The following is a 12499-nucleotide window of genomic DNA, read 5'->3' as shown; positions in this document are numbered from 1 at the left end:
GTTTGCTCTTGTCCGGCGAGCCTGCCCTTTCTACATTTATTTCTGATAAATTCCACCAGAGTTACCTGGTCTCAGTTTGGTCATCTTGTTCCACGCACTTCATCAGTTCTGATGCACGCTGTGCCACGTTTTAACACCTCTGGACTCGGATGTGCCTGAGGACTGAACATGTGTCCTAGTCTGTGGTGGTGCTTGGCCTCCTGGAAATGCCTGAGCGCCAGACCCCCGACCTGAGAGTCACCACGAGCGAGCTTGCTCTCCAGTCGTCAGGCAGCTGCCGCCAGGTTCCACTTTGTGGCCCGCCTTTTGTTCTGTGCTTCCTATCCTGTGTTTGGGTTTTCTTCCTGGTAACTTGGAAGATGCAAGTGGGCATCCCTCAGTCCACTGAGGGCCTTAATAGAACAACAGTCCTTGGAAGGAAGAATTTCCCCCTTTTTTCCCTGTCTCACCACTTGAGCTGGAATGTCTCATCTCCTGCCCCCAGGGTGGGTTTACATGAGGGGCCACCCTGGTTCTCAGGCCTTTGGATGCGATTGGAATCGCACCACCGGCTTTCCTGGGCCTCCAGCTTGCGAGGGTAGACCAGAGACCACTTGGCCTCCATAGTCTCATGAGCCCATCCCTCATAGTAAATCTCCTTCTAGGTATAACCTGTTGCATGTGGAAAACTCACTCTGCGCCAGGCATGATTTATCCCCTAGGCCAATAAGGGCTGCTGTTCGTGGGACCCGCTGGTCCCCCGCAGGGGCACTCACCACACCCTGCTGGGACCCCTGCACCAGCAGCCCCCTCCAGAGACCCCACCTCTCACTCCTCTTCCTCTGCCAGGGGGGTTTTGAGGGGAGGGAAGGCAGAGCTGGGGAGAAGTCCTGACACACAGCTAGTGCTCTGGTCTAAGTGTATGTGTCCCCCAAAATGCAGATATTGAAACCTAGTCCCCAGCATGGCGGCATGTGGAGCTGGGCCTTTGGGAGGTTATTCAGGCAGGAGGGCAGAGCCATCCTGAATGGGACTAGTGGTGCTCTTGTAAGAGAGACCCCAGAAAGTTCCGTTGTCTTTTCCACCACAAAAGGACCCATTGAGAAAATGGCATCTATAAACCGGGAAGCAGGCTCTCACCAGGCATCCAATCTGCCTGAACCTTGATCGTGGACTTGCCAGACTTCAGAACTGTGAGAAATAGATTTCTGCTGTTCATAGGCCACTAAGTTGATGGTATTCTGTTATAGTAGCCCAAACGACTTAGACAACTAGATAAGAATGTTTTGAAATGTGAGTAAGGAGAAGGAATTCTTTATCAGACATTAAAACTTGTTACAAAGCCATGCTAATTAGAGCAGCGTAGGACAGGAAAACACAAAAAGATCAGCTGAATGAAATAAGAGTAAAATATGTACGTGATCTATTGGATAAATATTCATCGAGTTTCCGGTCTGGGAGGAAATAAGAAAAGTAAATAGGTTTTTTTTTCATTGAAATGTAGTCAGTTTACAACGTTGTGTCAATTTCTGGTGGGTGGCATAATGTTTCAGCCGTACATATATATACATATATTCATTTTCATATTCTTTTTATTATAGGTTACTACAAGATATTGAATATAGTTCCTTGTGCTATACAGTAGGACCTTGTCATTTATCTATTTTATATATAGTAGTTAGTATCTGAAAATCTCAAACTCTCAATTTACCTCTTCCCACCCCCTTTCCCTGCTGGTAACCATAAGTTTGTTTTCCATGTCTGTGAGTCTCTTTCTGTTTTGTAAATAAGTTCATCTTTTTTTGTAAATTCCACATATGAATGATATCATATAGTATTTTTCTTTCTCTTTCTGGCTTACTTCACTTAGAATGATGATCTACAGGTCCATCCATGTTGCCACAGATGGCCTTATTTTATTATTTTTTATGGCTGAGTAGTATTCTGTTGTATAAATATACCACAACTTCTTTACCCAATCATGTCAATGGACATTTAGGTTGTTTCCATGTCTTGGCTACTGTAAATAGTGCCGCTATGAACATTGGGGTGCAGGTGTCTTTTTGAATTGGAGTTTTCTCCAGATAGATGTCCAGGAGTAGGATTACTGGATCATGTGGTAAGTCTATTTTTAGTCTTTTGAGGAATCTCCATACTATTTTCCATATGGCTGCACCAAATTACATTCCCACCAGCAGTGTAGGAGGGTTCTCTTTTCTCCATACCCTCTGTAGCATTTATTGTTTGTGGACTTTTTAACAGTGGCCATTTTGACCAGTGTGAGGTGATACCTCATTGTAGTTTTGATTTGCATTTCTCTAATAATTAGCAATATTGAGCATTTTTTTCATGTGCCTATTGGTCATTTGTATGCTTTAAACAATTATGTTTTAATTCTTGCAAATGTAATAGCAAAAAGTGTGGATGCCTGAAGCTGGCTGGGGCTTGGAGGGGCAAGAGTCCGTATAAAGTGCTGGTGAACCCTTAAACCTTCAGATCTATAGTGAGATCTTTTTGAAACATCCATACAGTGAAGGATGGGCCTGACACCTGCACTGATGGGGTTGGTGAAATGCCTTGTGGCTAAAGCCCCCCTCTCAGCCAGGGTTTCCTTGGCCAGAAAGTGGGGGAACAACACTACAACCCACCCTGTAGATGGGGTAAGGATGGGACAGGCAGTCGTGTGAGAAGCAGCAGCTTCGGCCTGGCTCTGAGGGAGCCCTGAGGGTTCTCAGGTACAGTTTTACTCCTATTGTTAATGATCCCTCCCTCTGCTGATGGAGAAACAGGCCCTCGTCTGAGCCAAGATGCCAATATCAGGGACAACAGGTAACCCTTGTGGGGAACTTTCCCTGCACCTTTATCTTTGGTAATAGCCAGCAACCTCTTCTGAGATGGGCAGGGTGATCAACCTCTTTTTACAAGGAAGGAAACCAGTGCACCGGAGGAAAGTCGTTCTGGAGATTGGTCCCAGCCACATAGCCTGTAAGTGGCCAGCTCTGATTCCATACCACAAGCTCTGGGGTCTACAGACCCAGGTCTGAGTCCAGCACATGTCCTGGCACCCCTCTCTCCATGCATCCCAGCACATGGTACTCTGTTGATTGAGTGGATCTCTTTGGCCACATCCTGGATGTTAGCTTCTTCCATTAATAGGAAATGCAGTGACAGAGCCTCACTAGTCAGGACCCCTTGAACTGGGCACAGGACTGCAGGATCCTCATCAGGGGGACGGCCACAATGCAACCCCCACTCACAGCATAGTACACACAAGAGAAGTGGATGCTGTACCATCTTAGGCTGGCACCAGGTGATGGGCAGCTGGGTGCAGGAACCCAGGGAAGCCTGGAAAGCGGTGTAGAGCAGGTCTTAAGGGATGGTCACAAGACCGGCAGGCAGTAGGGGTGACAGTGCCAGCCTCTGCTGCTCGATCTATCTATTCCAAACTCCCTTCCAGGTTGGTTTCTATTCCCAGAGGGTACAAGGGCTCCAGGGGGACCAGTCCAGCCTCTGCTGCTATGTGCCCGCTGTCAAATGATATTGGACCTACTGTGTGCATCTGGAGGAAGTAGGCCTGGGCCAAAGCAAGGGTGGCCAGCCTGGGCTTCTGCAGCTGTGTTCACACGGCCCAGCTCCTTTCCTAGCCAGAGCCTCTCCTGGAGGGAAGAGGCGTGTGAATGAACCTGATGACCTACTATGTGCAGGGAGGTGGGCTGAACCACATGGGCCTGGATCCGAGTCCAGCAGTGCATACCAGAGCCAGGAAGGGGACGTGGTTCCTTGAAGGGGAACACACTGGGATTCCTTGGCCCTGAAGGGCAGAGAAATAGTCGGTGACAACAGGAACAGCCACATCCTGGAAAAGAACCATGGGCATGGCCTGAAGTGCCTGATCTGCTGTACTCAGGCTGCCCACAGTGCCTGGCTGTCCCAAACTAAAATGCCCAGGGACCCTTGGGGGCCTGACATTGCCCCGGGGACGTCACCCAGCCAGAACTGTTCCTGCTCACACCACCCTGCCTGCTGCTCCCAGTGTCCCCAAGGGCACTTCTGGCCTCTAAGACACTTTAGACTCCATTCTCCAGTAGCCTCTGCATCTGTTCCCTCAACAGGGACTTGCCCCAGAGCCTTTGCCCATGCACCCTGCCAGACACACTCCTCTCCGAGTCACACTCACCCTTCCTGCGTCAGTCAAATGCCCTCCTCCCCATATCCTCCAGACCACACATCCACTGGCCCCACCTGGCCCCAGCCCCATCAGAGGCCACAGTGACCCAGAGACAGAATGAGCAATGTCATCTCTCCACAGTGGGCTGCTGGCTCCTCCCACACCCTTGGCCTTGCCCAGAAGGGCTACTCCTCCAGCGTGGGGCACTGGGCCCTGGACTTCTTGTTTCCCCAGCCAGGCAGACATCTGTGTATACATTCGAGTTTATTATTGCTCAGCCATGGGCCCAGGGTTGCCCCACACTGTGCAGCTGGGGATAAGGCCAGGCTGGGATTCATGACGAACCCCCCACCATCAGGTCTGGGGTGGAGGTGACAGGACAAGTGCGGGTGGTGATCAGCATTGGGCCTGGGGCCTTCAAATGTCTGTGGGCTGAACAGATGGTCAGAGTCTCCAGGTTCCCTCACACACTGCCCGGTATATGTCGGGCGTCAAGGGCCGGAAGGCTCGGGCCTGGTTGTCCAGCACGAACAGCGGGTCAGCAATGACACCCACATTGAAGGCTTCTCGTACCAACCGGGACTTCACCAGTTTGAACGTGCCTGTTATCTCCAAGGCGTCCTGCAGGGGCAGACTGTGACCTCGACTGTGACTGCCCACGCCCACCTCCCAACCATCTATTTCAGCCACCCCGAGCTCACCTGGATACGAATGAATTGGGGGACGGCGTAGGCAGGGAGCCAAGTGCGGACGTGCTGGTACATCTTCTGTCCGTCGAAGGTCCGGCCGGGGGCCAGCTGCACGGCAGCCATGCCCACCTTGCCCTCACACCCTGTGGGGCACATCTTTCACTCGCGGACCCACCTCACGATGCCCGCGGCTGACGCTCGCCTGGGTCCCAGCAGCTCTCCCACCTCCCACAAAGCTGTTGGGAGGCCTGGAATGAGGTGAACCCTCCGCACCTGGCACAGACACACCGTAGACGTTCACTTCCTGCAGGAAGTCCACCTGTGCCAGCACGCCCTCCACCTCTCGCGTGGACACGTTCTCCCCCTTCCACCTGCGGGGTCAGAGAGGGTGCTGAGACCACGCCCCCGGGAGGGAGCCCCGCCTCCTGACCATCAGGTCACGCCCACCGGAACCCCACAGGCCCGCCCCTAGAAAGGGGAGGCCCCGCCTCTAGTCCACTAAGCCCCGCCTCGTCCTCACCAGGCTCTGCTCCCTCTGGAATCCGTAAGTCCCGCCCCTGGAAGGAAAGGCCCCGCCCCCTCCGCAATCCGGAGGTCCCGCCCCGTGGAAGCCCACCGGACCGGAAGGTGTCTCCGAGGCGGTCGCGGAAGTAGAGGAAGCCTTCCCGGTCCACGGTGAGCACGTCTCCAGAGTTGTAATAAACGTCGTTCGGGCGCCGCACGTTCCGCACCAGCTTCCTTTCCGACAGCTCCCGGGCTCCGCGGTAGCCCAGGAAAGGTTGGCGGCCTAGCACCTGGGACAACAGGAGCCCGGCCTCCCCTGAGGGTAGGAGTGGGAGTTGAGGCATTAGCCGGGAACCTCAGGAGCCCACCGGACCGCGGCGCACTCTGCCAGGGAGGAGACGGAGAGAGTCCCAGAGGTAGTGCCAGGGAGACCCAGACACGGATCCAGACAGAGACACAGAGACAGGCAGACAGCAAATGAGAGGTAGCAGGAGAGAGAAGGTGGCATCAGGAAGCCCCCTAGAAACAGGAGAGGGATACCCAGGATGGACGATGGTAGAGGCCAATGGTGGAGGGAAGAGAGAGGCTGCACCAGGACCTTGCAAGGCCCCAGGAGAAGGTACAGGACAAGAGATTAATGCGTGGGGCATGTGACTTCCAGAGGCTCAAGAGAACAACTCAAGTGGACACCCAGAGACCCCATGGAGCAGAAGGTTGAGGCAGAGGAGCTGGGCAGAGCTGAGAAGCTGGGAGGCAGAGGGCCCCATATAGTGGTCAGGCAGATGGGGATTCAGGGTCAGGGTGAGGGCAGCAGACACCACCACTGAGCACCAACCTTAAGGCTTTGAGTGGCTTTTTCCATCCACGGAGGAGATGGAGGGTTTCCACCCTTCCCACACCCAGGGGAGGTTCCCTGGCCCCTATACCTGGCCTCACAGGGATGCAGAGGCCCCGATTGTCCCTCACTGGCTCCTCAGTCTCCATACTGAACTGTACAAGCTCGTAAGGGGACAGCATCTGAGTAGAGGGTTGGGGAGTGTCAGTAGAGGTTCTCTGGGCTCAGCCTCAATCAGGGCCACTACCACGCTCAACACACTCACTCGAAGGAAGCAGCTTGTCTTGCCATGGGCCCCACAGCGTCCTGGATAGTTGACAAAGCCGACGTTGCCTTCGGTGGAGCCGTAGACTTCCCAGATCCGAATGGGGCCAAAGCGCTGCTGGAAGGTCTCCCACACATCTGCCCGGAGTCCACTGCCAATCGCCAGGCGAACTGTATGTGTCCGGTCCTCTGGCCGCTGCAAGGACATCCCAAGAAGGGTGAGAGGAGGTGCCCTGGGGCGTGCCCAGGAACCCTTCCCCAGGAGGGCTATCTTGGGTCCTTACCCAGGAGTTACCTAGTAGGTGATGAGGGGCCTACAACTAAAGGATCTACCCAGGCTCCTACTTGAGAGTAATAGTTATTTAGAGTCTATACCTGGAGAGTTACTTGCGGGGGTTACCTAGAGTGATACCTAGGGGTGACTGGAGGCCTCAACTGGGGTCTTACCTCAGGAGTCTTATATAGGGGTAGTTACCTGAAACTGGGGGGCAGTTAACTAGAGGCTTTACCGGGTGGGGTTACTTGGGGGCCTTACCTGAAGGTAACCAGGGGAGTGACTTGAAATTTCATCTTGGGGAGTTATCTGGGGACCTTACTTGTGGGTAGTTACCTGGAGCCTCTCCCTGAGGGGTTACCTAGAGACTACTTGGAGGGATACTTGGGGACCTTGCTTAGAGACAGTTCCCTGGAGTCCATGTGATCTGTAAGGATAGGACCAGCGGTCATCTAGTGAGTTTACCCTGAGCCACACCCTGTTCTAGGCACTTGACCTGTTTAATTCTCACAATACCCTTTGAGGAATATCTGCCCAAGGTGGTGCAGCTGATCTTCAAAGGAGCCATGGTTGGAAAACTTGCTTGGGACTCATTATCTGTGCCTCGTGCCTGGGGTGTTTTCCCTGAGGGCCCTCGCTTGAGTCCTCGAAACCTCACCTGGGGTGTTCCCCTTGGAGCCCTAATCTTAGCACCTCACCTGGGGAGTGTTGCACAGGTACCGCAGGACCTCGCCCACGTACTGAATTACAGTCACACCATGCTGCCTACAGTCATCCCAGAAGCAGGAGGCAGAGAACTTGGGGGCCAGGACACAGGTCACTCCTGGGAGGGAGGAGAGGAGAGGGCTTCAGGTCATGCTTCCAGGCTACTGTGAGAAGCTGCTTTGATCACCTGACTGTGGCCCCTGAAGCCCAGGGTCATCCTGTGTTGCTGGCCCAGCCAGAAGGGTTCCAGTGAGAAGAGCATGGCCGAACCTGGGTTTGAATTCTGTCTCCAGTATGTGGAAAGCTCGGTGCCGGTACAGAGTGAGCACTGCTAAATGAGGACTGTGACTAGTAATTGTTCTTGACTGTGATGAATATCTAGCTGGGCAGGCAGGTAGGTGGCTGAAAAGGTGGGTGGAAGGATGGATGGGCGATGTATGGGCTGGTTGGTGGATGGATATATGGATGTTTTGAAGGGTGGACACATGGATTAATAGATTTTAGGGGACTCTGCGTTCACCCCAGGAAAGTGCTCCCTCCTTTTCTGATCCCCTCCTCTGCTGCTGGCTCTGTGGATAGCACTCTCCCCACCTCAGCCCTCACCCTCAGCACAAGCCTGCAAGTTAAACATCCTCCCTGCGCTGAGAGGGACAGCTGTTCAGATGGTTGGTGAGGTAGCAAGTGTGTATCTTCTCTGAGGATGTAGCTTGAGGGAGGTGGAACAGATGCCAGGTTCTTGTGAGTGACAGCTTTGTTAGCAACCCCTAGTGAAATGCCTGGATTCTGGAAAGGCCTTCAAGAGCTGGTAAAACCAGAGGGGAGGTGGATAGGAATTTTTCCAATTAAAGCTTCCCAATTCTTCTTAGCCTCTCTAAGGCAGGAATACAGTTTTGAGCAGCCTCCAGCATGACAAACTAGGAAGCACCACACACTCCACCAAAACTCTTGGCCAGAATAATTGAACTGAATCTAAAAACATCTCTGGAGGGCATGTCTAGTCTAATAGGAAATGTGGGAGGAAGAGGAGCAGAGACCAAACAAAAAAGTAAAATGAGAACACTTCAACTGCAAAAAGACAACCAAGACAATTGGGGAAATTTTAACAGAAAGTGCTTGTCAGATGATATCAGAGTTTCTGTTTTTGTTTTTTTTTTATGATACCTTCTGCTTTTCTCATATTGCATTTTTACATTAATTTAAACACAGTATATACAGTATATCATTTTACTCTTTTTTCCCAGTTAGCTGCATAGCAGAATCAGAGTTACTGTTAATTTTTTCAGGTGTGATAATCAGTGTGGTTGCAATTTTTTAAGTCCTTACATGTTAGAGATACATACTGCAATACATACAGGCAAAAAGATAGTGTCTAGAATGTGCTCTAAAATAATCCAGAAAGAAGGAAGGGAGCACATATGAAATAAAAGTGGCAACACATTAACAGTTGCTGAGGCCGGGTGAGGATATGTGAGGCATTGTCAAACTACTTGCTCTGATTTTGTGTGTGTTTGAAATTGTCCGTGATTTTTTTTTAATTATATAAAATATGAGAGTGAAAAAGACAAATGAGAGTAAGGGGGGAGATGACAAATAAAACACAGAACAGCAAAATGCTGGTGGTGGCTGAAGCTGGGTGTTGGGATATGAGGTTTCATGTAGAAAAGTTTAGAAATGTTTTTGTTTCAGTATTTTCCATGTTGAAATTTTAGAGGGAAAAAAAAAAACAGACTGGAGAGCTCACAGTCTGAATTCATGGTCAGGCGTCTAGGGTGCCAGCGGGTGGAACACTTGGTGAGTGGTCCCTCACTGGCCCCACCAGCGACAAGAATTGACATGAGTGACCAACATTCATACCAGCTCTTGTCACTTCCTGACCACGGTACAGCTACTGAGGACTACGTGGGGGTCCAGGCCTCTGTCCTCATGATCCTGGAGCTGCTGTGTGTCCCTTGTCAGAGGTGAGAACCTGGGGTGCTGGGTAACCTCTGGGGCCTCATCACCCTGGCATCTGGTCTGGTGTTCCTGGGCAGGGGAGCTCAGAGGAGGGCTTACCAAGCTCCAGGCAGCTGAGGACCCCAAGGACGAGCCCCATTGTGTGGTATAGAGGCAGGACCGAGTAGACCACGTCGTCAGCTGTGACCCCAAACAGGGTCAGCATACTGCTTATGTGCAGCACCCGCTCGTAGGTGAGGATGGCTGGCTTCGGGAGCCCTGGGGGTGAAGGGACAGGAGTGAGGTGGTGCAAGGATGGCACGAGGGGCCAGCAGGCCAAAGTGGGTCTCCATGCCCAGGTCTGCACCGCCAGGGGTTTGAGGCTCTTGAAAGGAGGTGAAGTGTGGGACCTGTGTGTGGGTTTGGGAGGACAAGTTGGATTGGGGTTCAGAGGCTGAACTCCAAAGCTCACGGTTTTGGTGGCTGTTTACTTAAGGGCAAGGCAGGACTCTGGCACTGACCACTCAGATAACATTGGGGGTCAAGGTTCAGGCCAGGTGTCACAATCAAAGGGCAGGGTGGGTTTCAGAGGTCCAGTCTGAGGCACAGGTCAGAGGTTGGGGCAAGGACAGCTGGGCACTCTCACCGGTGGTCCCTGAGGTGTAGATGAACAGGGCTGGACTCTGCGGCTTGATCTCAGCTCGCAGCTCAGCGGGCACAGGGTCTGGGGGCGCGGCCTCAAGGGCGGCCCCCAGAGCCCCCACCCCCAGCGTCGGGGAGGAGTAGCTGAGGTAGAAGCAGCGGATGTCTTCTGCCTGCAGCTTGGGAAGCACCTCCTCCAGGTTCTCCCGGAGGTCTGCAGGGATGGGGCAGAGGAGGAACTTAGGAGAACGGACCCGAGACCCAGAGATGGACAGGGGAACCACTGCTAGTCACAGAGGAAGCAGCCAGCAGGAAAAAAAAAATCACCTGTCTAAGCTCTAAAGAGCCCCATAATTAGTTTTTTGGGGCAAAGAGGATTGAAATAGCCACAGTGAAGAACAAACAAAACTGGTGCCAACAGAATGACTTCCCAGTAGCTAAGTTTTGACCCTAATTGCCTGTGAGGGTGGATAGGGTGCACAGAGCCCTTGTCCAGGCCCCACCAGGACCCTCTGAACAGCAGTCCTCCACGTCTGTCCCCAGTCCCTGTCCCCACCCCCTCCGACCTCCGCTGGTCTCTGGTCCTCACCTGGGTCCACTATCAGCACCTGAGCCCCAGAGCTCAGCACTGCGTGCACCAGAGGCGCCCCCCGGCTGTGCGGGTTGATCCAGGCCACCGGACAGCCCAGCTTGGCTAGCCCCAGCCACAAGGCCAGGGCAGCCATGGTCTGTGAAGGCAGCATCAGGAGGGCGGTGGGCTCCCTGGCATGCAGGCCCAGGGCACCACCCAGCTCAGCTCTCATGGCCCATGCTGCCCGGCAGGCTTGGGCGTCCAGCTCCCTGAAGGTGACCGACTGGCTCCCTGGCCCCGTCCACACCAAGATCGGGCGCCCTGGCTGGGCTCGTGCCCACCGCTCAAAGGAATCTATGAAGGTATCAGGCCTCCGTCGGTTCAGGCGCGCCCAGGTTTTCAGGCCCAGGCAGAGGATGCTGAAGGTGTAGGCCAGGTCAGCAGGCAGCCAGCGCAGCGCTGGGGGTGGCTGCGCTGGCAGCAGGGCCAGTGTGATGGCCACAGCTGCCACACTCAGCCAGGACGGCATCCAGGGGCCCAGCCAGGGCCACCCCAGCAGGGCCAGCCCCAGCAGCACCAAGCAGATGGAGTCTCCCAGGAGCCAGCACAGCACCAGGGCCACTACTGCTGGCCATGCTGACTGCCCCAGGCCTCCCACCAGCAACAGCAAAAAGGCCAGACGCCACCCGATGTCCATGGCACCTGCTTCTGCCTCAGAAATGTCCAGGAGTGCTCACTGCCCAGGTTGACAGCCCATTGGCCCCACCCCCTGGCTGTGGCCCAGGCTCTGTTGACCAGGGTGCTGGCTTCAGGACTCTGCACGCAGCTCTTCTCAGCCCCACCTGTCTGCTTCACTTTGCTGGGTCTTCTGCATGGCTCCAGTCCCCCTTCCCCTGTCCCTCCCAATGTGCTCCAGGCACTTGGGAAACAGGCAGAAATCCTTGCTTGCAGAGAACTGCACTTTCAGTCAGGCCAAATGCAAAATCAGCAGGCTACCGAAGCAACTCTGGCTGTGAGCACTGCCTACCTGTCTGCAAACCTCACCAGGAGGTTCTCCTGTGGCACCTACTTAATCTGATCCACGGGGAGATGGGGCCTGGCCAGGGTGAGCCACTAGACTCTTGCCAGGTACACAGCAGGTACTCTGTAAGCATGTGAAAACTGCAGTGCCTGAATTCAAACCTAGCTCTGACCAACCCCCCCAACCCATGTGTTCCACTCTCTGCAGCACTCTACATCAGCAGGGACCATGCTCAGGATTCAGGAGGCTGAATGTGGGTCTGGCAGTCTATGCACCATTGGACCTGAAAAGCCTTCGCCCCTCATCTCTGGAAGGCATTCACGGGGTAGTGCAGGGAAATGTTGCTATTGGCACAGGAGCACGGCAAGTCGGGCCAGGGCAGCACACCACTGACCACACCCCCTTCAACTGGCTGCCCATGCTTTGGATAGGGTGCCCAGGCCATGGCCAGCAATGGACAGAGGCAGGAGGAAAGTAGCCTGGACCTGACACTGGCCAGCCAGCTTCAGCAGCCCTGTGAGCAGTCGAAGGGTTCTGGCTGCTGCTTTCTGTCCTTCCCCCCCAGCCCTGCCTGACACTCCAGCACCTGCCGCCCAGGGCAGTTATCCTGGGGCTTAGATGCCCTAATGGCAGCATGGCCACAAAGACCCTCTGTGCTCTCCAAAAGTGAGGTGCTCAAACCATCATGTCCATAGGGAACAGGGAGGGGAATCTGAAGGCAAGGAGTCTGGCTGGAAGAAAAGGGTAGGCGGGCGGGGGGTGCTTCAAATCTGCATCTTGGACAGCAGTCGCAGGACTGTAGTCAGGGATTTCCCACATGTGGCCTCCTTCTCCGAGAACCACCTCAAATGGGGCTGGCCTGAACCCCTCCCCACAGGGCCAAGGGCTCTAGGAGAGCCAAGCACCAGTCATGAG

The 12499-nt window shown here is 53.9% G+C and overlaps 1 protein-coding gene across 1 annotated transcript; it reads right to left on the bottom strand.

The window, feature by feature from the left end:
• Positions 1–4394: 4394 nt before the first annotated feature.
• SLC27A5 (solute carrier family 27 member 5) lies at positions 4395–12161 on the bottom strand. The gene is made up of 10 exons (XM_006218676.4): positions 10582–12161; positions 9997–10206; positions 9471–9629; positions 7412–7536; positions 6441–6635; positions 6267–6357; positions 5458–5656; positions 5110–5207; positions 4849–4979; positions 4395–4768 (listed from the first exon to the last, which is right to left on the bottom strand). The coding sequence occupies exons 1-10, from the start codon at positions 11258–11260 to the stop codon at positions 4592–4594; spliced, it is 2064 nt and encodes a 687-aa protein (XP_006218738.2). The 5' UTR covers positions 11261–12161; the 3' UTR covers positions 4395–4591.
• Between the last annotated feature and the right edge of the window lie 338 nt (positions 12162–12499).

The sequence above is a fragment of the Vicugna pacos genome, chromosome 9 (assembly GCF_048564905.1).
Source record: "Vicugna pacos chromosome 9, VicPac4, whole genome shotgun sequence".
In the NCBI taxonomy this organism is placed as follows: domain Eukaryota; kingdom Metazoa; phylum Chordata; class Mammalia; order Artiodactyla; family Camelidae; genus Vicugna; species Vicugna pacos.
Note: the sequence above shows the minus strand (reverse complement) of the source record. Positions and strands in the feature narration are given on the sequence as shown.

Bases quoted from the DNA above. Each gene is read 5' to 3' on its own strand.
- SLC27A5 (XM_006218676.4), bottom strand. From the start codon at position 11,260: ATGGACATCGGGTGGCGTCTGGCCTTTTTGCTGTTGCTGGTGGGAGGC. The intron at 10,207-10,581 runs GTGAGGACCAGA...CCATCCCTGCAG, and splicing joins GGTGCTGATAGTGGACCCAG to ACCTCCGGGAGAACCTGGAG. The intron at 6,636-7,411 runs GTGAGGTGCTAA...ATGTCCTTGCAG, and splicing joins ACCTGTGCAACACTCCCCAG to CGGCCAGAGGACCGGACACA.